The following is a 26127-nucleotide window of genomic DNA, read 5'->3' as shown; positions in this document are numbered from 1 at the left end:
TGAAATGTTGAAAACATATTTATTAAGCCATTTTTCTATGGCATGATATCAGATGTACTGTTTTGTAATCTGTTCTTTGTCTTTTGACATATTATGAACACGTTTCTAATCATATTCACTTAGTTAACTTTTCCTGGTTGAATTGTATGTGTCATTAAGCCAGTCACTTATGTTGAATATTTGGGGTTGTTTCCAATTTTTACTTATGATAAATAATGTGCCAATAAAATCCTTGTATCTAAATAATAATAGCAGTTATTGAGTATTTATTTTGTCCCAGATACTATACTAAGTGTTTTGCGTGTATTGTCTCATTTAACCCTTCTAAGAATCCTATGGATAAATATCGTCTCCATTTTATAGATGAGGGAACTGAGTCCTAGAGGGAGGTTAAGTAACTTGCCCACAGTGATGTAGATAATAAGTAGTGATGTTAAAATTTAATTCAAGTCAGCCTCACTGCAGAGCTAGCACACTTACCCACTAAGACAAATTCTTAAAATTGTAATTTCAGGGAAACTAAATACATAAAACTATAAGGCTTTTGAATCACCTCACTCAATTACCCTCCAGAAAGCATATTCCAATGTATACGCCCCCCCTCAATGAATGAATGCCCATTCACTCACATCATCACCAACATGGGGTACTACTCAATTTGTATTGTTCATTAGGGAAAAATGAAGCCCAATCTTCTGATAGCGCATTCACGCTTTTAGAGCATGCATGCAACATAGTTCCTGATCAAAACAATGATTTTCTCTAAATCAATGGCTCATATCCTTTTTTTGGTACATGGGTGCTTTTGGGAATCTGAGGGAAGCTATGAAACTGCTACGCAGAAAATGTACATATGCACATCAAATAACCTTTTATCTTTCAGTGGCTCACAAACACCATTAAGAACTTCTGGGCTTGGCCGGATGCGGTGGCTCACGCCTGTAATCCCAGCACTTTGGGAGGCCGAGGCGGGTGGATCATGAGGTCAGGAGATCGAGACCATTCTGGCTAACACGGTGAAACCCCCGTCTCTACTAAAAATACAAAAAATTAGCTGGGGGTGGTGGTGGGTGCCTGTAGTCCCAGCTACTTGGGAGACTGACAAGGGAGAATGGCGTGAACCCGGAAGGCGGAGCTTGCAGTGAACTGAGAACGCACCACTTCACTCTAGCCTGAGTGAACTGAGATCGCACCACTTCACTCCAGCCTGGGCAACACAGTGAGGCCCCGTCTCAAAAAAAAAAAGAACTTCTGGGCTTGCCAGAGGATTGATGCATCAACAACATGAGAACTAAAACTAAAAGCAGGACTAATACACTCATTCTTCAAATGCTGGTTTTGCCAGATTGTTCTTTTTAATAACCCTGAAGCATAAGGAACCAGATCAGGAGACACCGGAATGAAACACCCAGGCACTGTAACAGTGTATTTGCCATGTAGTGGGAGGTACCTAGGTCAAGACTCTCTCCTGAGGTCATGCTGTCCTCTACTAAGATCAGCAAGATCTCAGAGCAGATGGACCGGCCGGCACCAGCCTGCCTCCATTTGTGCACTTCAGCAACCTCAGAAGAGTAAGTGTTGGATTCTCTTGCCAAATGCACTTCTTCACACACTGGCGTTTTTCATTATCTCCCCTTGCATCCTGCTCCTTTATGGCTTGCAAAGCCTTGTCCCAGATCAGTCAAACCTCCACCAACCCTATCCACTCCCCTCCTGTCACAAGCAGTGGATCAGGGCAAGCAGGGAAGAGAGAGTGAGGTCCAGGGCCTCGCCCGTCCATCTGCTCTGAATGCTGTTGTGCCAGGCAGGTCTTTCTGTGAGCCCTCCTTGACCAGAGCATGTGTTCCCTAGGAGGAATGGGGCAGTTTTTAGTAATGATCCATCAGGGCAGTTTTTTGTAATAATCCATTGAGGTTCAGTGACATTTCAGGATTAGGGGTGAAACACCTGGTTCCAGCTTGCAAGGAAGGAGGTGGACAGAGGAATTAGCAAGCTTAAGTGATCTGCCCTTTTGGGCGACCCTAGGGGAGACTTTTTTCTTTTTATGGCTGAGCACAGGGGACTTTATTGATGGTACATGACAAGGTGGGGCTCCCTAGGCCCTTCCCTCTTCAGGGGGTCTGCATGGAAACTGTGAGGAGGGAAGAGTCTCAGTGTGGTGGGGGACTGAGTGTGTCAGGGACTCGCCAGCAGTCAAGGCTCCTCTCCTCCTCTCATGCTTTCGCTGGGGCTGGTAGTCCAGAGTTGTTACTCCTTGGAGGCCATGTGGGCCATGAGGTCCACCACCCTGTTGCTATAGTCAAATTCATTGCCATACCAGGAAATGAGCTTGACAAAGTGGTCAATGAGGGCAATGCCAGCCCCAGCATCAAAGGTGGAGGAGTGGGTGTCTCTGTTGAAGTTGGAGGAGACAACCTGGTGCTCAGTGACGCCCCAGGTGCCCTTGATGCTCACTTCACCACCTTCTTGATGTCATCCTATTTGGCAAGTTTTTCTAGACGGCAGGTGAGGCCCATGACTGATACACTGGTGATGGGGACACAGAAGGCCATGTCAGTGAGCTTCTTGTTCAGCTTAGAGATGACCCCTGCCCACAGCCTTGGCAGTGTCAGTAGAGGCAGGGATGATGTTCTGGAGAGCCCCGCAGCTGTCACACCACAGTTTCCCGGAGAGGCCATCCACAATCTTCTGGGTGGCAGTTATGGCATGGACTGTGGTCATGAATCTTTCCACAATACCAAAGTTGTCATGGATGACCTTGGCCAGCGGCACTAAGCAGTTGGTGGTACAGGAGGTATAGCTGACAATATTGAGTTTGTTGTCATACTTCTTGTGGTTCATGCCCATCACAAACATGGGGGCGTCAGCAGAGAGGGCAGAGATGATGACCCTTTTAGGTTCTCCCTGCAAGTCAGCCCCAGCCTTCTCCATGGTAAAAGATGCTTGTGGACTTCACAACATATTCAGCACCAGCATCACCCTATTTGATCTTGGAGGGATCTTGCTCCTGGAAGATGGTGATGGGCTTTCCACTGATAAGAAGCTTCCCTTTCTCAGTCTTGACAGTGCCATGGAATTTGCCACGGATGGAATCATACTAGAAGATGTAAACCATGTAGATGAGGTCAATGAAGGGTCAGTAATGGCAACAATATCCACTTTACCACAGTTAAAAGCGGCCCTGGTGACCAGGTGACCAATATGCCCAAATCCATTGACTCCAGCCTTCACCTTCACCACGGTCGGGGATGCATCTGACAACGCACGAGAAGATGCGGCTGTCTGTCGAACGGGAGGTGCAGAGAGCCCCTAGTGGAGAATTTAGCTCAGTCTGGATAGATAGACCAGACCACGGTGAGACAGGGGCAAAGAATGCAGTCTGCTCCTCGGGCTGGAACCTGAGCTGCCCTGGCCTGGCTACCCACCCATAGCCACTTTGGGGTCTCACTGTGCACAAAACCACCTCATCCTAGTCAGAAATATGGAGCAGAGTGGTGAGGGAAGCAAGGGCTGTTGTGCCCTTTTATTGTCTGGCTTAGTTCTATCTTTTCATCCCTACTTATATTTTCCATCCTTTGAAAACTCACTCTTTGCTCTGTCCTCTCACTTTTGTTCTTGGCATTGCTCGTCCACAGATCATGGAAGGATTTGTGAGTGAGGCATCTCTTCTCCCTCTACCTTCTTGGAGGCCCAGAACTTACTTTCACGAGGCCTGGAGATGACAGAAGGATGACTTTTCAATTCTAAATTATTACAGTTTCTCCTGGATTTGGGTGGGAAAATGAGTTATCTGAAAACTAGTGTATTCACAGTCAAACGCTTATTCCCTGCACTTTCCAGTTCCCTGTGGAATCTGCTACACTTTCTTAAATTGCCTTTTGGTACAGGAGGCCCTTTTTATTCTTGGGGGATATGTTGCAAGACCCCCAGTGGATGCCTAAAACCATAAATAGTACCTAACCCTATATACACTATGTTTTTTCCTATGCATACATATCTACAATAAAGCTCAATTTATAAATTAGGCACAGTATGAGATTAAGAAGAAGAATAATAAAATAGGACGATTGTAACAATATACTGAAATAAAAGCTATCCGAACATGGTCTCGCTCGCTCTCTCAAAACATCTTATTGTATGTAATATTTTTGGACTGCAGTTGACCTCAGGTAACTGAAAGCATGGATGGCGAAACTGTGGATAAGGGGGAAACTACTGTCCTTGGCTTCCTAGTGGCCCACCTCACCAAGTTAAAACAGCAGCAGATGGGAGAGCAGGAGCTCATGGGTTGAACGGAGATAGCTCCATGACTTTGAGCAAATTACTTCTCTCATGTAAGTGTCAATTTCAACATCTGTAAAATGGGGACAGTTAATTGCATCTCCCACATAGAATTGTTTTTGGTACGAATGAGAGGTGCATGTTAGGAGTTATTACAGTGCTTGCCACCTATAAGCTCTCCGTACACAGTAACTACTATTATTGTAGTCGTTATTGTTACAAAATTCAGATTCCCACCATCCTCTGTATTTTTCTTTGGATTTTGTCATAAAGACCGAGTCCATTTCTAATTATTGTGAGAATCAGCACACATTCTCCACCTTCCCTGTAATCAGGACACTGCATAAAAGAAGCCAGGCCTCCCCTCTCAAGAGCTGAATAAGCTTCTTACGTTACAGGGTTTCTGAAACACACTTGCCCTGTTGCAGTTACACAGAGGGGATGATATTTCCTGCCCTTCCAGTTCCTATGTCTGCAGAACATACGAATATGGAATCACTTTTATAGGAACGTTCTTTGAAAGTGACAATGTCAAGAGCTGGGTGTGGTGGCTCACATCTGTAATCCCAGCACTTTGGGAGGCCGAGGCAGGTGGATCACCTGAAGTCGGTAATTCGAGACTAGCCTGGCCAAGATGGTAAAACCCCGTCTCTACTAAAAATACAAAATTAGCTGGGAGTGATAGTGCACACCTGTAATCCCAGCTACCTGGGAGACTGAGGCAGGAGAATCAATTGAACCCGGTGGTGTAGAGGTTGCAGTGAGCCGATCATGCCACTGCACTCTAGCCTGGGCAACAGAATAAGACTCTGTCTCAGAAAAATAAAAAATTTAAAAAAGATAGTGGCAATGTCAAATAATTCCTCCTTTCCAAACTATCTCCACCACACATCTCTCCATCCCTGTGTGTAACCAGCACCTCCTCATCTTCTTCTACACACTCCCACACTGAATGTTCCAAGGGAGTCACAAGTCTCCAGTCTGTGGCAATCAGCACTGGGGTGGTGGAAGGGCCAGTAGCTCTGGGTCAGGCCTCAAACTGAAGCCTGTCTCTACCGTTGTGTAATCTTGAGCAAGTTCCTTAATCAGACTGAGCTGTCATTGTTTCATCTATAAAATGGGCTAATAATTATATCCACCCTATAGGGTTCTGAGGACTGAATAATTAGTGAAATCTCCTTGTCTCCTAAATCAGTGTTAATCTCCTTGATCAGATGCAGGCATCTAAGAGATGTTCAATACAGACTTGCTGTGAAGGGGAGCAAAGCTCGGGGACCTCCTGCTGAGGGCAATAATCCAAAACCTATGCCAAATTGAGAATGGAGCATTTATCTACATAAAAAGAGCTGGTGAAGAAAAAAAGAAAGAAAACGAAAGCCATTTTCTACCATTACCATTCCGAACTCTCTCTCCCCGGCTGCCCCTCAACAAGGCTGATACCAAAGCTGCCAGTAGACAGGACAGAAATGCTTGCCTGAAAAGAGACGTAAGAAAAGTAACAAAAGACATTTATATGAATTTGGAACTCCTGGAGCAAACTGGGAGGGAAAGGGAGAGGGGCAGAGATGGCAATGGACGAGGGGGTCAGGGAGACCCGCATCAATAGTTCTCCTCCATGCTTGGTGTCTGAATCAGCTCTGGCTACTCTAACAAGGTACCATAGATCAGGTGGCTTATCAACAACAGAAATTTATTCCTCACAGTTCTGGAGGCTGGAAGCCCGAGATCAGGGTGCTGGTATGGTCAGGTTCTGGTGAGGGCTCTCTTCCAAGTTGCAGACAGATGCCTTCCTGTTGTGGCCTTACATGGGAGAAAGATGGGGAGGAAGCGCTCTGGGGTCTCTTTTATAAGGGTATTAATCCCATTCATGAGGGCTCCACCCTTGTGACCTAATTACCTCCTAAAGGCCCCACCTCCTGATACCATCACTTTGCAGGATAGAGCTTCAACAAATGGATTTTAGGAGGACAATTACTCCATTGCACTTGGTATGGGTGATTTTTCTCTTATGGAATCATTGCCTCTGTGTGGTGCACACAGAGGAGGCCACCAAGGGAAATGAGCCCATGAGTCAGGGGAGGCCACAAGGAAGGTAGTGTCCCTGCCCTACAACAGGAATTGGGAGACTCCAAGGGAGGGCTTTGAACTTCCAGGGTTATGGGAAAGGGATACAGGAGATAATCTCACCTGACTTTTAAGGAATAGGAAGGCCTCCTCCACCTGGCATCCAGGCTACCATATGTAGCCATCACAGGCAATAATACTGAACACATTCAGACCTTTTTTCATTGAGATTCTCAGAAAACATTCTTGTATGACCACAGTAAGCCCACCCAGCTGGGTGTCCTACAGGACATCTTCAAGTTGTACTGCTACCTGAAAGGTTTCCCTGCTGTAAGGAGTCTTTGAGGGCTGGAATTTCGGGATCATTTATGGCATGCCGGTAGACCTAGACTGAGAAGCAAGATAAGGGTTCATCTTGCTGGAACCTGGAGAGTGGCATGCCTTCAGCAGCAAAGACTAATCATTTAATTATACAGTATTCATGATGCCAGGCAATGTGCTTAGCCTTCAGGATACAGAAAGACAAGAAAGCGCTCTGGTGAGAAGACAAGACACCCTAGAGACGGTGTACCAGCATCATTCACTCTGTATTGGGGAAGCCCTGAGGGCTGCCAGTGTCAAGGAAGGTATGGGTCCCAGATGTGGCCTTCTCAGGGAAGAATGTGTCCCAGACTGAGCCAGAGAAGTGAGAGGTGACACAGAGCCATCCAGGGCCCCAGACATAACTTTAACCTGTCGTATCAGTTTGGATGTAGGAAAAGTTTCAATGCCCACCAGCGAAAGGACAGAACAAAGGGATGAGTCAGAAAGAAGAGGGCAAGGAAATCAGCACTGAGAGGAGAGATGAAAGGGACTGCATGGAGCCTAATGGCCTAAGTGGTCTAATCTCAGTGTTTTACCATCTGATTTGCCAAGGCTGGAAATTGTCCCTGTTCTCCTGTAGAGCCTTTCATCCTGAGACACCTGTGCCTCTCTGCCAGCCAGCAGGTTCATCTACTGCTTAGGAAGGAAGGATCCAGTGTTGTGTGGCCTGTTTGTCCTAGGCTCAAAGAAACTCTGGCTGGAGAAATATCTGCACCTTCTTCCCTAATTTCCATTCTACCTCTAAAGGCTGAACACAAGGCTAAAAGTCAGAGAAGGAGGGGGCCCTGGTAGCTAATGCGACCCCCTTGTTTTGCACATGGAGAAACTGGAGTCCAGAAAGGCCATGACCTAGCTTCAAGGTCTACCAGCTACTAGTCCTCTTCTAGCTCCTTTCTCATCCCTATATTTTCGACCTTTGTCTCTCCCTCAGTCTCTTTCTCTCTCTCTTTCTCTGATAACCAAAGAAATATCTGAGGCCAGGCATAATGACTCCTGCATGTAATCCCAGCAGTTTGGGAGGCTGAAGCAGGAGGATCACTTGAGCCCAAGGTTTTGAGTCCAGCCTGGGCAACTACAAAAAAGTTTTCAACTGGCCAGGCCTGGTGACACTGAGTAGTCCCAGCTACTCAGAAGACTGAGGCAGGAGAATCGCTTGAGCCCAGGAGTTTCAGGCTGCAGCAAGCTATGATCACATCACTGCACGCTAGCCTGGATGACAGAGGGAGGAGACCCTTTTCAAAGCAAACAAACAAACAAAAATATTCATTGCAAAAAGAATTTTAAATACAATGTGAAAACGTTCACATAAACACATTCCAGAGATAACAGCTATGAACAGTTTGGTGTATACTCACCCAGATTTCCACATTTTATTTTTTTGTTGGCTGTAAATATACCAAAACACACACCCAGAGGTTTTTTTAGAGAAATCCAAAGCATTCTAAGCATTCTTTCCTGAAATTTGCTTTTTTGCTACTTAATTTTGTTATGGACATCATCCCATTATTGACAGCTTACCATTTTAATAAATGTATGGTTTTTCATTATGTAAATGCTACATGGTTTATTTCACAGTCCCCTATTGTTAAAATTTTAAATTATTTCCTATTTATGGAAAGCATTACTGCCATTTTTTATACTTTCATCTTTGCTCTCTTTCAAGAATACTTATGTAGGCTAAATTCCTGAATGTCAAATAGTTAGACCAAAAGTCATGCTTATTTTAGTTTTATTAGATAATGCCAGTTTTCCACCCAGAATTTACATCTCTGCCCAGAATGTATGACAATGTCTGTTTTCCCACACACTTGCCAAATTGAGCATAAGCACTTTTTAAAATATCTTCCACAAAAAAATACCTAAAATATTTTAACATTTTGCTTTTTTTTTTTTTTTTTCCTGAGACAGGGTCTCACTCTGCCACCCAGGCTGGAGTACAGTGGTGCAATCTTGGCTCACTGCCACCTAACCCTCCCAGGTTCAAGCAATTCTCTGGCTTCAGCCTCTCAAGTATCTGGGATTACAGGCGTGCACCACCACGGCCAGCTAATTTTTGCATTTTAAGTAGAGATGGGGTTTTGCCACATTGACCAGGCTGGTCTCCAACTCCTGATCTCAAGTGATCTGCGCACCTCGGCTTCTCAAAGTGCTGGAATTACAGGCGCAAGCCACTGTCCCCAGTCTTATTTTGCTGCTTTTTATTTTGCATTATTTATTTTGTAAAGAAATTTCAGGCCAGGCTTGGTGGCTCACTCCCATAATCCCAGGACTTTGAAAGGCCGAAGTGGGCAGATCACTTGAGCCCAGTAGTTTGAGACCAGCCTGGGGCAACATGGTGAAACTCCATCTCTACCAAAAAAATACAAAAATTAGCTGGGTGCCATGGTGCACACCTGTAGTTCAGCAACTCTGGAAGCTGAGGTGGGAGGATCACTTGAGCCCAGGAGGTGGAGGCTACAGTGAGCTGAGATCATGCCACTGCACTCCAATCTGGGCAACAGCGTGAGAGACTCTGTCTCAAAAAAAAAAAAAAGTTACATTTCTCATTAATTCATTAGGTGTCAATTATACTTACTCTTGTTATTTGTTTATTCATATGATTTAGTTTTCTATTGAGTTTTCTCTTATTTATTTGAAAGACAGCTTTGTGTATTAGAAATATCATTCCTTGGCCAGGCTGACGCTTGTAATCCCAGTACTTTGGGAGGCCAAGGCGGGTGGATCACCTGAGGTGAGGAGTTTGAGACCAGCCTGGTCAACATGGCAAAACCCCGTCTCTACTACAAATACAAAAAAAATAGCTGGGCATGGTGGCAGGCGCCTGTAATCCCAGCAAGCTGAGGCCAGAGAATCACTTGAACCCAGGAGGCGGAAGTGTAGTGAGCCAAGATCACGCCATTGCACTCCAGCCTGGGCAACAAGAGCAAAACTCCATCTCAAAAAAAAAAAAAAGAAAAGAAAAGAAATATCATTCCTTTTATTGTCATTTTAATTACATGTATTTCTCTCAATTCTTCTTTTGTTTTTGAAGTTTGCAGCCTTATAAAAATGTCTAGACAAATTCATCAATACACTTATTTACAAATCCTGGACTTTTAGCTGTGCTTAAAATGGTCTTTCCTATTTCATACTTATAAAAATATGTACCTATATCCTCTTTTAATACTTTAACAATTTTTCTATATTTAAAATATTGGATCTGCCTAAGTTTATTTTAATGTAAGAAATAAAGTGGAGATCCAGCCTTATTTCTTTCTTAAATAGCTATCCTGTTGCCCCAACACCACTTACACTCTGTTTTTTCCAAAAAGCATTGAAATGGCATATCAAATTCTCATGGTATTTGGTTCTCTTTTTAAACTATGTAATTTCATTGATCTTTCTTCTGCCTTCTTCTGTACTTCCTGCCCCAGGATTTTTTTAAATTACTATGATTCTATGACAGGTTTTAATATTTATAGAGCTGAGTTTACCCATTTTCCTCATACCCACTCTTACCATTCCTCTTTATTTCCATTGATCTGGATATTTTTCTCATAGTTATTCTTCCAAATTCCATATTCTTCCATAAATTTGGTTTTGGATCATTTAACTCTCCACACAACAACAACAACAACAACAACAACAAATACCTGTTGGGATTTTAATTAGACTGTTTGGAATTTTCAGATTAATTTGGGGAAAACTGAAGTTATCTTGGATAGAGACTCCCTGTACAAAAGCAATCTATGTATCTCCATTTATAGATGTCTTCTTTTATGACCCTTTATAAAGTTTTTTTTTTTTTTTTTTTTTTTTTTGAGGCGGAGTCTCGCTCTGTTGCCCGGACTGGAGTGCAGTGGCCAGATCTCAGCTCACTGCAAGCTCCGCCTCCTGGGTTTCCGCCATTCTCCTGCCTCAGCTTTCCGAGTAGCTGGGACTACAGGCGCCCGCCACCTCGCCCGGCTAGTTTTTGTATTTTTAGTAGAGACGGGGTTTCACCGTATTAGCCAGGATGGTCTCGATCTCCTGACCTCGTGATCCGCCCGTCTCGGCCTCCCAAAGTGCTGGGATTACAGGCTTGAGCCACCGCGCCCGGCCACCCTTTATAAAGTTTTATAGCTTCTTCACAGTAAGTCCCACCAATGCTCAGTTTCTAAAAGTGTTCTGCAGGGAAAGTGCTATTTCCAATGAGGTCAAAGCATGGAACAAACTCAGTCTGGCATCAAAGATGGAACCTTAGTGCTGCAGAAACTATTTCATCCCATCTGCTTTCAACTCTGGGCTTAAGCCAAAAGGTAGCTCCCCTACTGGAAGTTGGAATGGGTCGATCAGTTAGTCAGTGCTAATCAACGGGCACTGACTGCATACCGAGGCCTGTGCTACAAGGGCAAGACACAGACCTCATTTTTAAGGAGCTTTTACAGTTCTCAAAGAGTTAAGAGGCACACCCCCTAACAATGGCACTTTAGATTAACCCATGTACTATGGACTTTGATGGTAAATAAAAAAGAAGAAGTCTGGAGCAGTCAGAAAGGGTTTGGGGAGGAGATGGAAACTGAGCTGGGTGTTGGCACATGAATGTCATTTAGGTACGTAAAGAAGAGAAAGGAATCAAATACAGGCAACAGCCATTTATTCAGCATCTATTATGAACCCGATACTGAGTCAGGCACATGAAAAGGAGGTTATGTGCTCAACAAGTATTTTTACACATTCACTATAAGACAAGCTCTATGTTGGGTGCTAGAGAAAACAAGATGAGTAAGATTGACCCTGGCCTTAAGGAGCTTGTGAACAAGGAAGACAAACCCTTAAATAAGTTCAACTGTTATGATGCAAATCTGTAGAGAGAAGAGCAGAGACTCTTAAGCTGGGGGCCGTGTACTTCCTGGACATCTGTGGATGAGATTCAGCAGGCCTGTGAGCCCCTGAAATTATATGGCACTGAATTATCTGCTTAACTAGTATTGTTAAGTTAAAGGTGGCACAAAATCCCTGGCTTCTAGATACTTGCATCTTAATAGCCAGATAAAATATATGTGAAGATGTCATTACTTCTAGGAGTCGTCATTTGTAGAAGCAAAATAATATTAGTTTAATAAAAAGTTTAAAAATGTAAAAAAACTTACAAAAAAGCCTAAGTACCTAGTTCTGGCCTTCCCCACCCCAGAAGTATTCTAAGAGTTTAGAAATAATATTGTGTATTATAGAAACTAATTTGAGGCCAGGAAGATTAGTGTTTCAATCATAACTCTACCACTTAATATCTGTGTCATATTGGGTGAGTTCCATACACTCACGGCTTCCATTTCCACATTTGTAAATTGGGAGTTACAGAACCCAAGGCATTACATGAGGCACCCCCATGTTATTGTAAAGATGAAAATATTAATAGGTCAGGTGTGTAAGTCATCTGGATCTTAGCGGGTCTTCTTGAGCTATTCATTCCTTCCCTCTGCTTTCACACTTCAGAGGAAAGTGGTTATGAGAAGAAAGAATGTGAACCAGGCCTGGAAAGGATGGAGAGAAAAGGGCATCTCAGGCCAGTGTGGACAGTGTGAATAAAAGGAAAGGGGCCAGAAAAGTCAATGCTGTTGCAGAGAATCAGTCCGTTGCAGCCACATTGAACAGGTCTTGTATTCTAATCTAAGCAGTTTGAACTTTATCCTATAAACTAGAGGAGTCACTGGAGGATCGGGGCCAAGAGAGTCAACCCCATAGTGAGGTGGCTCTCAGCCCAGCCTTTGCTCACCCATGAATCCCAAGATACACACAAAAACAGTTCTTAAAAGTAAAATTGTAATGTGAGCTAAGGCAATACTTCTCACCTCAGGATCTTGTTAAAAAGTAGATTTTGAACTGGACATGAGGACACCTGCTTGTAGTTCCAACTACTCAGGAGGCTGAAGCAGGAGGATAGCTTGAACCCAGCGATCAAGGCCATTCTGGCCTGGGCAACATAGCAAGACCCCAGCTCTAAAAAAAAAAAAAAAAAAAAAAACAGATTCTGATGCACTGGATCAGAGATTCTGCATGTCTAACCAGCACTCAGGTGCTGCTTATCCATGAACCTCATTTTGCATAGCCAGAGGCTAATGTATTTTGGTTTTATTATTTTTATCACTATTATTCATGCAACACCTGTTGGCTGAGTGCCTTTCACATGTCAGGCACTGTGCTAGGTAGGCCTCGGGCAGAGAAAGAAGAGTCAGACATGAACTCTCTTTTCTATTCATTCACAGTCAAATCAGAGGAGATGAGATATAGACCTAAGCAATTGTAATCCAAGGTTGAAAGAGATAAATGCCACATTTTAGTTTCAGAAAAAGTGCTTTGACAATTCAGTGTTCCCAGTTAAGGGAGAAATTCCCTAGTGTTTAAGGAAATGAATAAATGCTCCTTTTCCTTATTATTAAACGAATAAAAACCCACGCTTCAAAATTGGATTTTAATTACAGTCCACCACATACTACGCATGTGACCTTGTTAACCTCTTAAGCCTTAATTTCCTCATCTGTAAAATGAAATACATAGTGACAGGGCTGTTGGAGAATTAACAATAGAGAATGTTTGTAAATGTGGTACCTTAATAACTGGTTTGGGAATGGAGTCGTTGTAAAAGGTGACTCTGGTGATTTTTATTGTTTTCAGCATTTGTTTTAAAACTTAACATGGCTCTATTGGCCCAAAGATATTGTATTAATTGGACAAGTTTATGATCTCATTCCAGGGTTAAGTGGCAAATAAAACTGGAAAAACCTTGAAGGGAATTTCCAAATCCAAGGAAACCTTTCACAAAGCTGGTGCTGAAAGAAGCAGCAACTATTGTAAATTTTTCCAGTTTTTACTGGACCAAATTGTTTCAGCTGAGGAAATGTGGTTTGGCTGACGGTGTAGCCAAGTGCCCCTAATAAGAGCCGTGCTGCAGAGGAGTTCCACTCCATTTACAAGAGGATCGAAACAGTTTCTCCACCCACTGACTCCCCTGAGGTCACTGGCTTGTTTGACACTGACTGTGAAATAAATCAAATCAAATTTATAATCCCAGAGTCCCAGAACGTCAGGGCCCGGAGGAATGTTAGAAACCACCCAGCCCTGAGGTGGCGGGTGCCTGTAGTCCCAGCTACTCGGGAGGCTGAGGCAGGAGAATGGCGTAAACCCGGGAGGTGGAGCTTGCAGTGAGCTGAGATCCGGCCACTGCACTCCAGCCTGGGTGACAGAGCGAGACTCCGTCTCAAAAAAAAAAAAAGAAACCACCCAGCCCATGGCTGGCATTTTGTGGACCAGATAAATGATGCTTTAGGTCCCCACACCATGCCGCAGTCTCTGAGCCTGTTCATTGCCTCATTTCTTCAGCCAATATTGAGTGAAGGCCAATGGATTTAAGAATATGTAAAGACAGCGCTTTGGGAAGCCGAGGCGGGTGGATCACTTGAGGTCAGGAGTTCAAGACCAACCTGGTCAACATGATGAAAGCCTGTCTCTACCAAAAAATACAAAAAGTAGCCGGGTGTGGTGGCACGCACCTATAGTCCCAAGTACTCAGGAAGCTGAGGCAGGAGAATCACTTGAATCTGGGAGATGGAAGTTACAGTGAGCCGAGATCGCACCACTCTGCTCCAGCCTTGGCAACAGAGTAAGACCTTGTCTCAAAGAAAAAAGAATATGTAAAGACTAAAAAGATTCCTCCACTTATGCCCTACAATAAGATGATAGGGACAGGGGACCACAGGCACACCAGGAACTAACGAGGGGGTTACTGGGCTTAATAACAAAAGATTTCACTTAAAAACTCTCTTTCTCAGGGACCTCAGACTGGTGCTGCCATCTGTCTGAGTGGTGCTGTCATCCGTCTGATTTCATTTCAAACCTCTCAAATCATCTGATTTCATTTTCATTTCAAATCTCTCAAATCATCTGATTTCATTTTAAACCTCTCATTCTCTCACCTGTGAGGGACCTCACACTGGTGCTGCCGTCTACCCATTTCTTCATCTGTAAAGTAGGGAAAAGCCCACACTGCTCAGGGAGCTATTGTCGGGATTAAATGAAATAGGATCTAAGAAAGTTGGCGGCACATAACAAGGACCCAATACGCACAGCATCTTTTGGCTTGTTTTTCAGCTTTTTATTTTTCTTTTTTTTTTTTCTTTTGAGACAAGGTCTCACTCTGTTGCCCAGGCTGGAATGTAGTGGTGCGATCATAGCTCACTTCAGCCTCAATCTCCCGAGCTCAAGGGATCCTCCCACCTCAGCCTCCCCAGTAGCTGGTCCACAGGTGTGGGGGCCATGCCACCTGGCTAATTTTTTTTTTTTTTTCCTTTTTGGCTTGTTTGGTTTTTAGCTTTTATTTCTTCTTTTTCTTCTTCCTTTTTTTTTTTTTTTTGAGACAACGTCTATGTTGCCTGGGTTGTTCTCAAACTCCTGGACTCGTGCAATCCTCCTGCTTCAGCCTTCCAAAGTCCTGGGATTATAGCCATGAGTCATTGCACCTGGCCTGTCTTTTAGCTTTCAGATAACATTCATTGGATTTTCCCCAGTTACAGAAGGAATTTGTGTTCATGGAGAACATTTTGGAAAATACCGAAAAGCACAGAGAAGGAAAATTCACCCATAATTCCCCTGCACTCAAAGATAAGCACAGTTGACATTCCAGTGCACACCCTCCCAGACCTTTCTATACATGAGCATTGAGACTTGACAGTGAATAAACAACAACAACAACAAATACATATATATATATATATATCTACACACATAAGTATGTATATTTTGTTTTCCTGTGAGCTGCATTGTGGTGATTGTGGTGATTAAGAGCCTCTGTTACAGCTGCCTGGATTTAAATTCTAACTCTGTTACCTACTAGCTCTGTGGCCTTCGGCAACTTATCAAATTTGAATTTCTGTTCCCCCATGTGTAAGAATCGTGGCCCCCAGGCCGGTGATGCAGGTTGGACACAGTCATCAAGAATTGTTGCAAATGACAGTATGAATGGTTCCTTCTAGAACACAGTCATGAGGGGCTGCCCTGGGAACAGTGGCTGTTGAAGGAGTAACTGGCCCAACAGCAGTTAAGTGCTTAGCCCATTGCCTGGCACAGAGTTAGAGCTTGATAAATGGCAGCCACTATTCTACAGACATGCCCTGAGGTTTTGATGAGCGGAGGTTCACAGAGGGTTGAGACCTCCAGTGTTCATTGTTTACTGTTCACATTTGTTGAATGGCACCTTAAGGATGACCTGCTGGGGCCATGTCCAGCCAAAAAATGTTTTTCCCTGTGTATATCCTGCTCAATGTGAGTCTTTGATCCTTGCACTTCTCAGTCCCTCTAAATCGCCCTTGGGCACTCAAAGCCCAAGTAACGTGGGTGGGCTCACGGTAACATTGTTCCTCAATTTATCCTTCCTCCCCTCACCACCCCACCCCGGAAAAAAAAAGAAATAATAGAAATGCCTCCCACATGTGCTTTCCCAGGGCTGTACCTACACAGCAGGTGAAATTCACTATGGATTTGGGTGGTGTGCAAGACTGAAACGACATCTAGAGATAGCACAAGACACTGTGAGTCACATACTCAGTCAGGCCATCACTGAGCAAATATCTGTTCAGCACTTACTACGTGTGCCAGGGGCTGGGCTCTCCAGAGACAAAGTGGTTCCCTGTTCACTTCTCTTTCAATACTTTAGGTTCCTCAGAAAGGAGTGCCTCTCGGTTTAGGGACAAAATGTCTTCAGCACCTCTCAACCACTGCTAATCTCCCTTTTTGAGAAAGAGGGAGCAGGCCTCATTCACACCACAGTCTGGAGCTATCCAGGAGGTACAAACATTGTTTTGTTTTCATCTTATTTTCTCCACCATGATGTTTTATTTATAGCAAATGATGCAAGTTTTAAAATAGTGATAGAAAGCTCAAAAGAATTGAGATACCAAAGGCTATTTGATGCAAAGGAAAGCGCTAAATAAATGGTGGTCCAGGTGGCAGAATGATGAATTCTTAGCAAGCTTTAGACCTGGGATGAGTGAGTCTCAACCCTTTGAGGGTTACTGATCCCTTTAAGACCATGAAGACAGCTATAGAATCTCACCAAGGAAAATACAGGAATGTTGCCCACAATTTTAGCAGGTTCAGGAGCCATGTGGAGCCCACAACTCAGCTGGTATTGGAAAGAGCAGTAGGGTAAGTCTCAATGCCTAGACAGCACAAAGACCTCATCCTCTTCACCACCTTCCTCATCTCGGTAGCAGTGGTACTGGTGGTAACAGCAGCACTGGCAGTTGTAATAGTAGCAGCACACAAAGCAGTCATCATAGCTATACTTATTAAGTGCTTTCAATGTGCCAGGTACTTACCAAGCCTGAGCTTACCTCATCCATACAGAAAAGAATTATTACCATCCCCATTTTCCAGGAAACCAAGCCTCACCGAACTTAAGGATCTTCTCCAAGTTTACCCAGCTGAGAATGCCAGGGCTAGGGTTTGACCCCAGATCTACCAACCCGTGATGTCTGAGCAGGTCCTTAACCACTAAACTCCACTGCCTCAATAAATATTTAATGAAGCAAATGAATGGCAACTTGAACAGGTCTTGGTGGCCACTCTGCCATTCACCAGGTGAGTGACCTTGAGTGAGTCACTCCCCTCACCCTCTCTGACCCTCCATTAAGGAAGGAGGCTTCCCAGTCCTGGCAAGCCATGATTTCAAGAGGCAGGGCAAGAAGCATCGGGAACATTCCATGAGCAAGAGAAGCGGAGGCAGGCTCAGGGCCAGGCTCGGGAACATGTACAGGGGGTTAATGGCATTGTTAAAGAGCCCGGCACAGCCCTGACTTCCAGCACAGAGTGTCCGGGCCTTCCAGGAACCCACACTTCCTGTTGTATTTACTCCCCTCTCCCAGCAGCTTCACCCACCACACTCTTCTCCAATGACAGGTCTGTTTGGCTGCCCAGGGGAAAAGATCCCTGTCACACATCCTCTTACATGCCTAACAGGCTCAGCATCTTGTCACTTAACGACAGCTTATTGGTTTCCACGAGGGCAGGCCAGTGCAGCAAACTGGACCCCCCTAATCCCAGCAGCTACTGTGCTGGTGGAGGAAGAAGGAGGAAGGAGGGGGCCGAAAATTTTGTGGAATCCGTGGCAGCCTGGCGGTCCAGTCCCTGACCCACACTGCCCCGCTGTGGTGAGAGTCTAGGGAAGCAGGCACGCCCCAGCAGGGATGGCAAGGCTTTGGTCTCTGACTTCATGAGGACTCTGAAATTTTTTTGTTTTTGTTTTTGTTTTGAGACAGCCCAGGCTGTAGAGCAATGGAGCAATCTCAGCTCGCTGCAACTTCCATCTCCTGGGTTCATGAGCATTTCGGCTAATTTTTGTATTTTTAGTAAAGACAGGGTTCACCATGTTGGCCAGGCTGGTCTCAAACTCCTGACCTTAGGTAATTTGCCCACCTTGGCCTCCCAAAGTGCCGGATTACAGGTGTGAGCCACCATACCCAGCCAGAACTCTGAATTTTAAGACTGAAAAAGACCCAGCTCACACCACTCAATTAAAGAAGGAAAACAGGCACAAAATTGGAAAGCAGTTTACCCAAAATAATACATGGAGTTAGTAAAATAGGTCCCAAATATGTTTCCTAAAATTAGATTTCCAGTAATCAGGGATTTACAGGGATAATAATTATTATTTAGTTAATTACTGTTCATGCAGTTGACTGCGTGGCAGACATCTGGGATCCAGAGTGCTCATAAGGACTCTACATGTTTTTACCTTGCTTAATCCTCACAACAATCAGAGAGGTTACTACTATTATTAGCCCAACTTACTGATGAGGAACTAAGGCTTAGGAACAATATGAAACTGGCCCAAGGTCACATGGCCAGAACCAGGATTCTATCCCAGGGAGTCCCATTCCAATAAAAAAGGGGACTCCCTGTCAGAAGTCACTGAGAACTTGTTCAGGGTACCCTCCTTTGCAGGAGGACAAAATAAAATGAAATGCAGATGGAATAAAAGAGCAAGATCAGTGTTTACCTACCAAACAAGTGAGGAGTAAAAAGGCTGAAAGAGCCCAAAGCTGGGGAGTTGTAGGGAAAATGTCAGACTCAGGAACAGTTGATAGGTGGGTAAATTAGTACAACCAGTTCAGAAGGCAATTTGGCTGTCAGTGCTTAAAAGTGAAAATGACCCAGTGAGTCCTCATGTGGAATTTATTGCACAGAAACACTCAAATGTGCATGCAAAGAGTGAATGCATGTGGCTTTTCATCACTGCAGTCCATAATACCCAAAAATTGGAAATCACCTATAGAGAAGGCATTAAATAAAACTACCATCTATCTGGACAGTAGGATGTAATGCAGCCCTTGTGGGGCAGGGAGAGAAGTGAAATAGCACCACGTACTTTGACAGGGAAATATCTTTTACATACTCTAAGCAAAGAGAGCAATTTGGGGAAAGGAATGTGTAGTATGACCCTGTTTTTTAAAACCTGGAAGGATTCAAAATAAAACTGTTAACTCTGATCCCTTCTGCTTAAGTGGAGTATTTTTACTCTAGACTTAACAGACTTTTTGTGATATGTATTTTTTAAATTCAGCATGGATTGCTTTTGAAATAAAAAATATATACAAATCTGGAAGGGAAAAGAAAAGAAATGAAGATATAGCTCCTTCCCAGAAGGAATTTACAATCTGGGTGACGAACCAGGATTCAGCCAGCCCTGGGACGGCTTAACATGAAAAAGCAAATAATAAAATAACAAAATATGATCTGCTTGTATGAATTCTATGGGGTGCAGAATAAAGAAGTCCATCTGAGTTAGGTGGGGCTAAGCAGAGCTGAGTTCCTAGAGAAGAATGGGCCAGGATATAAAGTATATTTAGAAAATGGTCACTACTTATTATTTTCAAGATGCCAGACTCTGTGTCAAGTATTTTATATGGATATTTTCATGTATTCACAGTAATTCTATGATACAGATATTGTCACCATTTTACAGATGGGAAAATTGAGGCTGAGATGGCTAATTAACTCTTCTAAAGCTGAACAGCCAATAACTCAAGAGGGGTTTCAATATAGGTCTGTGTCATCCCAAGTTCTGGGTTCCAGCCATTTGACCACACTACCTAACCATAATGAGCCAAGGGCAAAGAATGGCCCTTGGCTGCTTCTTCTCAGAGGAATAAACAGTGTAACAAGCCCAGACCCAAATTTGGCAGTAAATGCCCATAAGAAAAGTTGGCATCACCCCCTCACCTTTGGCTGAACACTTCTCAAGGCCATGGTCCTTGGAGGGTACTTTGTAAGAAAATGAAGGCAAAAATCTAGCCCATCATTGTCCCTGACAAGGTGCTTCCAGTGTGATGGACGTGAAGAACAACCAAAAAACATATGCCACACGGACATGGGGGAAAGTGAAATGTATGCCCCCTTCGTAATGCTACATTTGCTCTATTGAATGGCCTGTTAGCTGCCATGGTGCAACACCACACCCCAAACTCATCTCTGTATTCCCACAGCTTGTCCTCTAAGGAGCTTAGTGTTTGTGGGATGGATGAATGAATGAACACATGAATGAACATATAAGAATTTAAATAACTATGACTACCATATGCTGGTCTCTTGATCCAAAACAATGGGACCAACAACAGTACCTTCCTCACTGGTACCTTCCAATTATAATTATTAAATAAGCTAGTGGTGTGAAGAGTTAGCACAGGACCTGCAGAGCACACACACAAGATAAATGGTGGCTATGATGAATCTTAGCTATTAGCATTACTGATATTCGTGCAACCTTTAAAAGAGCCAGTTTCTCAGGCTGCATCCTCACTAATCCATTTATTGCCTATTTCACAACCACCTTCAACAGGGTTGGCACCAAACGAAGTTACAAGTTTGTCCTCAACAAACATGCTTTCCTGCTCTAGATCCTGTCCATGGTTTTACCATGTTGGCCAGGATGGTCTCGAACTCCCGGTCTCAAGCTATCCTCCTGCCTTGGCCTCCCAAAGTGCTGGGATTACAGACGTGAACCACCATGTCTGGCCCTCTCCAAAATTTATTCCCCAGTGTCCCATTTTGTCAAGGCCAGTTTCCTATGTTCTTCAGACTCACTGACAGAAATAAGCCCATCCCTGTGGACAGAGACAACTCCCCGCATCAGGGAATAACTAGGTGTTCATATACCATAGTTGCATTTCAGCTGGGGCCTTCTGTACAGAGTCTTAATCCAAAAGAGTAGCTCCAATGGTGAAACCCCAAACTAATGGTGTGAATCTTGTCACAAAACAGGCCACAAGATAGTGCCCTCCCTTGTCTCACCTAGACCAAACCTAGAAAGTATCCCACTGCCACATTTCCCCCCGACCTGAAAAGAGGTCAGTACTTACACTTGGCGCTTACATCCAGGTATGGATAACCCTCTTTCTAAGTTGAATTCCTGACTGACTTAGTCCTGCACCAGGAGCCCAGTCATTGACCCCCAGTAGCCACCACTGAGTTACTGTGCAGAGAATTAGGAGTCAGGCTCCTATATTTCTTCTTCTTGATTATTTCAGGTTTGAAACAGGCCAAATCTCAAATAATCAAGAAAGTGAAATGCTACAGAGAGGAAATGCAAGAGCAATCCAAAATCAAAGATGGGAATCCATGTGGCATCTGTGCCAACCACCTCAGGGATTTTCAGCTACTCTCTGGGTCTCGGTGTCTCCACTTGCAAACTGGTTGGACTTGGCAGTTGCTAAGATCCCTCCCATTCAGATACACTCTAAGAGTGTTGACTCTTCTTTTAACAAATAAATTCAGTGATGATCCCACAGACCAGGCCCTTGGGAAGCTCAGTCTGAGAAGTAGAACACAAAATATGCCACAAGCCAGGTGGCAGGGACAGAGACAGGGTTAGAAGGTACAAAATGTTCTAGAAAGTATTCCTTTTTCTTAAGATATTTAAATTTGTATATACAAGAGGAAAAATCTGAAAGTATAGATACCAAAATATGGTATTTTGGCACTGCAGAGTTATATGTGTTTTTAAAATAGTTTTTCTTTTTGCATTTTTATATTTTCTTATCTTTACACAGATTATTAATTGCATCTTCTTTTTTTTAAAAAAAACACATTTTTATTCAAATAGAATTTAGTTTAAATCCCAGATATATGACAAGCATGCTGTGTGACCTGGGGCAAGTCATTTAACCTCTCCAAGTTTCAGCTGACTTATATTTAAAATGGAAATTGTTTTGAATATTGCCATAAAATGTTTTGGGATCTCAAATTCAGAGGGGCGAGTTAATCATGTTTCTTATTCGTAACATCTCATCATCATGAGTCTATGCCAGGCCTGTCTCATTATATTGATTTATTTCCTTTTATTCCCATTCCCATTTCCCTCTGCTTCCACCCCTAGGCATTCTGTCTTTAATATGTTTTTGTTAATTTGAATGTGTTTTTTGCAAAATGCATGTGGTTGTTTGGTGAACTACTTAAATGGCATTATGTCATAAACCTCATTCTATTTCCTACTTTTTTCACAAAGAACCATGTATTTCAGATCTTTCCATGTGGTCATGTGGACATGTCACCCCGGGCCTCTAAATGCTGCATAATATCTAAGAATGCATCTACCCCATTCTACTTTTCCCAGGAAGGGACATCCAGGTTGTCTCCCACCTCCTGTCACTACAAACAATATTGCCATGAGCTCCCTCATATATGAGCCTTATGGACTTGTGTGAAAATTCATTGAGATCTGTGACCTGGAGCAAAATGGCTGGGTCACAAGGTGTATGTATAGTTAATTAGACCAAGTGCTACCAGAATCATCTCCAGGATGTGTGTACGGCCTGTGCTCCCACCAGCCATGCACAAAGCTCCTCACGTCCCCACACCCCACACCCCTGCGTGAACTTGGAAGTATCCAGCTTCCTAATTTTTGCCAGCCTATCAGATATGTCCCTTTGTGGTTTTCATTTTCATTGTTGTTTTTTTAGAGAAAGGGTCTTACTCTGACAGCCAGGCTGGAGCGCAGTGCCATGATCATAGTTCACTGCAGCCTTGAACTCTTGGGCTCAAGGGATCCTCCTGCCTCAACCTCCCAAGTAGCTAGGACTACAGGCACGCACCAACACGCCTGGTTAATGCTTAATTCTTTTGTAGAGACGGGATCCCCCTGTGCTGCCCAGGCAGAGCTCAAACCCTTGGGCTCAAGTGATCCTCCTGCCTTGGTCTCCCAAAGTGCTGGGATTACAGGCATGAGTCACTGCACTCGGCCTCTTTGTGGTTTTTATTTTATTTGACTGCCTAATATTTTGATTATCTTTTCATATGTTCATTAGCCCTTGAGTTTCCTATTTTGTAAATTTCCTGCTAATTTCCATTGCCCACGTTTCTACTGGGAACACTTTTTCTTGCTGATTTGTAAGAGTTCCTTGCATATTCTAAATATCAATCGCTTGACTGCTTTGGACATTGTAAATATCTTCTCAGATTCTTGCCTCATGATTCGTCCTTTTGAAGTATTGTTTTTCTTCACCCCTAGATCAAAAAAATAGTGTTTTATGTTGTCCTCTTTTACCTTTAAAACTTAGGCCAGGCGCGGTGGCTCAAGCCTGTAATCCTAGCACTTTGGGAGGCCGAGACGGGCGGATCACGAGGTCAGGAGATCGAGACCATCCTGACTAACACGGTGAAACCCCGTCTCTACTAAAAACTACAAAAAACTAGCCGGGCGAGGTGGCGGCGCCTGTAGTCCCAGCTACTCGGGAGGCTGAGGCAGGAGAATGGCGTGAACCCGGGAGGCGGAGCTTGCAGTGAGCTGAGATCCGGCCACAGCACTCCAGCCTGGGTGACAGCGCGAGACTCCGTCTCAAAAAAAAAAAAAAAAAAAAAAAAAACTTTACCTTTCACATTTAGGTCTTTAATACACCTTCTACTTTCCACGGAAATAAGTCGGCATCTACCTCATGACGTTTTGTGAAGGATAAACTAATATCGGGAAAGCACCTAGCACAATGCCTGACCCAAAAGAGATGTGCAATTGTGGGCGATTATTGTTACCACTTTGATAGAAGGTGCCAAGTGCTAGCAGAAGAAATTATAGGGGCTTAGATGCTGTTCAACTAGATCAAGAAAGGTTTCATGGACAAAGGCGAAGTTATTGAGGCTGGCCCTAAAAATGAATGTAGGATTCATTCATTTTGAAATGGAAAGGGAAGTATTCCGGGCCAAGGAACTGGCTCGGGGAAAGGCCTGGCGGCAGAAACGCTGCGGGTTGACAATGTTGAGGAGCATATTGGGGCGAGAGCTTGACTACTCACAAATTGCTGTCTTTCTGCCCGTGCCCACCCCCCTCCCCACTGCAGGCTCCTTGTTCTCCACCCTGAAGCCCCCCGACGCCGTGTTCAAGGTGGTGTTCTGGCTGGGCTACTTCAACAGCTGCCTCAACCCCATCATCTACCCATGCTCCAGCAAGGAGTTCAAGCGCGCTTTCGTGCGCATCCTCGGGTGCCAGTGCCGCGGTCGCCGCCGCCGCCGCCGCCGCCGTCGCCTGGGCGGCTGCGCCTACACCTACCGGCCGTGGACGCGCGGCGGCTCGCTGGAGCGCTCGCAGTCGCGCAAGGACTCGCTGGACGACAGCGGCAGCTGCCTGAGCGGCAGCCAGCGGACCCTGCCCTCGGCCTCGCCGAGCCCGGGCTACCTGGGCCGCGGCGCGCCGCCGCCAGTCGAGCTGTGCGCCTTCCCCGAGTGGAAGGCGCCCGGCGCCCTCCTGAGCCTGCCCGCGCCTGAGGCCCCCGGCCGCCGCGGCCGCCACGACTCGGGCCAGCTCTTCACCTTCAAGCTCCTGGCCGAGCCCGAGAGCCCCGGGACCGACGGCGGCGCCAGCAACGGAGGCTGCGAGGCCGCGGCCGACGTGGCCAACGGGCAGCCGAGCTTCAAAAGCAACATGCCCCTGGCGCCCGGGCAGTTTTAGGGCCCCCGTGCGCAGCTTCCTTTCCCTGGGGAGGAAAACATCGTGGGCGGGAGGGGAGGGCGGGGCGGAGGGGGGAGGGGAGCGTCCACGCCGGGTAGACGCGCGCCCCAAGGGGAACCGGGGGGGAGGGCCGGGGAGAGGGGCAGCTGCTTTTCTGGCAGGGGCATGGGTGCCAGGTACCACGCGGAGAGCCGGGCCGAGCATGCTGAGAGCCTGGGGGACCCGACGCCGCCGGGATTTACCTCTCTCTCTCCCTCTGTGTATATATAAACGAGTCCCTCTCTACTTGTATTTAACCGTGGGTGCAAGTGAGTGTGTCTGTGCGGTGTGCGTGTGTTCCGCATGTGTGTGCGCGTGGGGCCGCCCGGTGGGGGGCGGAGCGAGTGTGCGCCCCGGAGGCAGCCGAGGGCGTTGTGTGTGTCGTGACTTCGTACCTCTCAAGCCCCTCCTTGTACTTCACTGAAGGATGGCACTTTGGTGGGGTTGGAAACAAAGTCGACATTAAAGGTCATTTCTCCTGTGCGGCTTTGAGTGGTTTGTGGACAAGCGGCAGGCCGAGCCTTGTGTTTCCTCTTCTTCTGCTTCGGATTTGACCCCGTCCTAGGTCTTGGGCTCCTTCTTCGCTTTCCTTTCCCCTGCCCTTCAGTCTCCACCCCAGAAAAGCCGCTCTCACCACGTCCCGAGGACAATTAGTGCTGGCTCCCCTAGGTCCCATTTATGCCTTTGCGGTTAGTGACCTAAGGGGCTGCACCAATCTGGCCCTGTGGCTGAACGTGACGCCCTGGACTTGCCTAATAAATCCTGCTTACCCGCTTTTGACCCTTAGCAGAATCTGAATCTTCCCGCGGCTCCTTCCTGCTGTGACCAACACTGAGCAATGTCTGGCTTGGTCCTAATCCCTAGAACCCCAACCCTAGCTGGGGTTCCCGGGCCAGTCCCCTAAATGGGCCTATTTGCTGAGAGGATAAAGCCCAGGCAGAGAGAGGGGCTGGTTCCCTTCCCCTTCCCTTTGCATCCCCAGGCCAACACTCCACTGATTGTTTGCCTGTGTCCACAGAACTTGAAAAGACATCCAAACTGCAGACATTTCTGGATAAGGTATGGATCCTTGGGGCCCAGCAGCACACAGGAGCACAAGAACCCTCCCAAGCTTTGCTAACTTGTGACCCTGCCTGGGAAAAAGCACTGAGGAAGGTCACACAGAAAGGTGGAGCATTCTTTGGAGTCAATAACTTGGGTTCTAGTCTCAGTCCTACTACTGATTTATTGTATGAAGAGCAGAGTTACATCCCCTCTCTGGATCTTGGTTCCCTGTCTGTGTAATGGTGGAGTTCATTCTAAGGTCTTTGCTGCCTCTGAAAGCCCCGAGTTTGAAAAGAGAATAAAGCACAGTGAGTAAAATATGAAACATTTTTCTTCAGAGATTCAGAAAAGCCTAGGAGGAACGCTCTTCCCACATTCCATCCCTTTTT

At 45.2% G+C, this 26127-nt stretch overlaps 1 protein-coding gene, 1 long non-coding RNA gene and 1 pseudogene across 3 annotated transcripts in view; all 3 read left to right on the top strand.

The window, feature by feature from the left end:
* ADRA1B (adrenoceptor alpha 1B) overlaps window positions 1-25175 on the top strand; it is a 57965-nt gene extending 32790 nt beyond the window's left edge. For both annotated transcript variants that reach the window (XM_033180423.1, XM_033180422.1), the window contains one exon: window positions 24048-25175. In XM_033180423.1, coding sequence (XP_033036314.1) covers window positions 24048-24655 — 608 coding nt within the window. In that variant the 3' untranslated portion in view covers window positions 24656-25175. The remainder of the gene's footprint in view (window positions 1-24047) is intronic.
* Window positions 2069-3217, top strand: LOC117065534 (annotated as a pseudogene).
* LOC117065535 lies at window positions 4534-12668 on the top strand. Its single transcript, XR_004429958.1, has 3 exons — window positions 4534-4545; window positions 5628-5630; window positions 12457-12668. It is a non-coding gene; the product is annotated as an uncharacterized LOC117065535 (long non-coding RNA).
* Window positions 25176-26127: the final 952 nt, after the last annotated feature.

The sequence above is a fragment of the Trachypithecus francoisi genome, unplaced genomic scaffold (genome assembly GCF_009764315.1).
Source record: "Trachypithecus francoisi isolate TF-2019V2 unplaced genomic scaffold, Tfra_2.0 Lachesis_group2, whole genome shotgun sequence".
Lineage (NCBI taxonomy): Eukaryota > Metazoa > Chordata > Mammalia > Primates > Cercopithecidae > Trachypithecus > Trachypithecus francoisi.
This window is presented reverse-complemented; position numbering and strand designations above follow the sequence as displayed.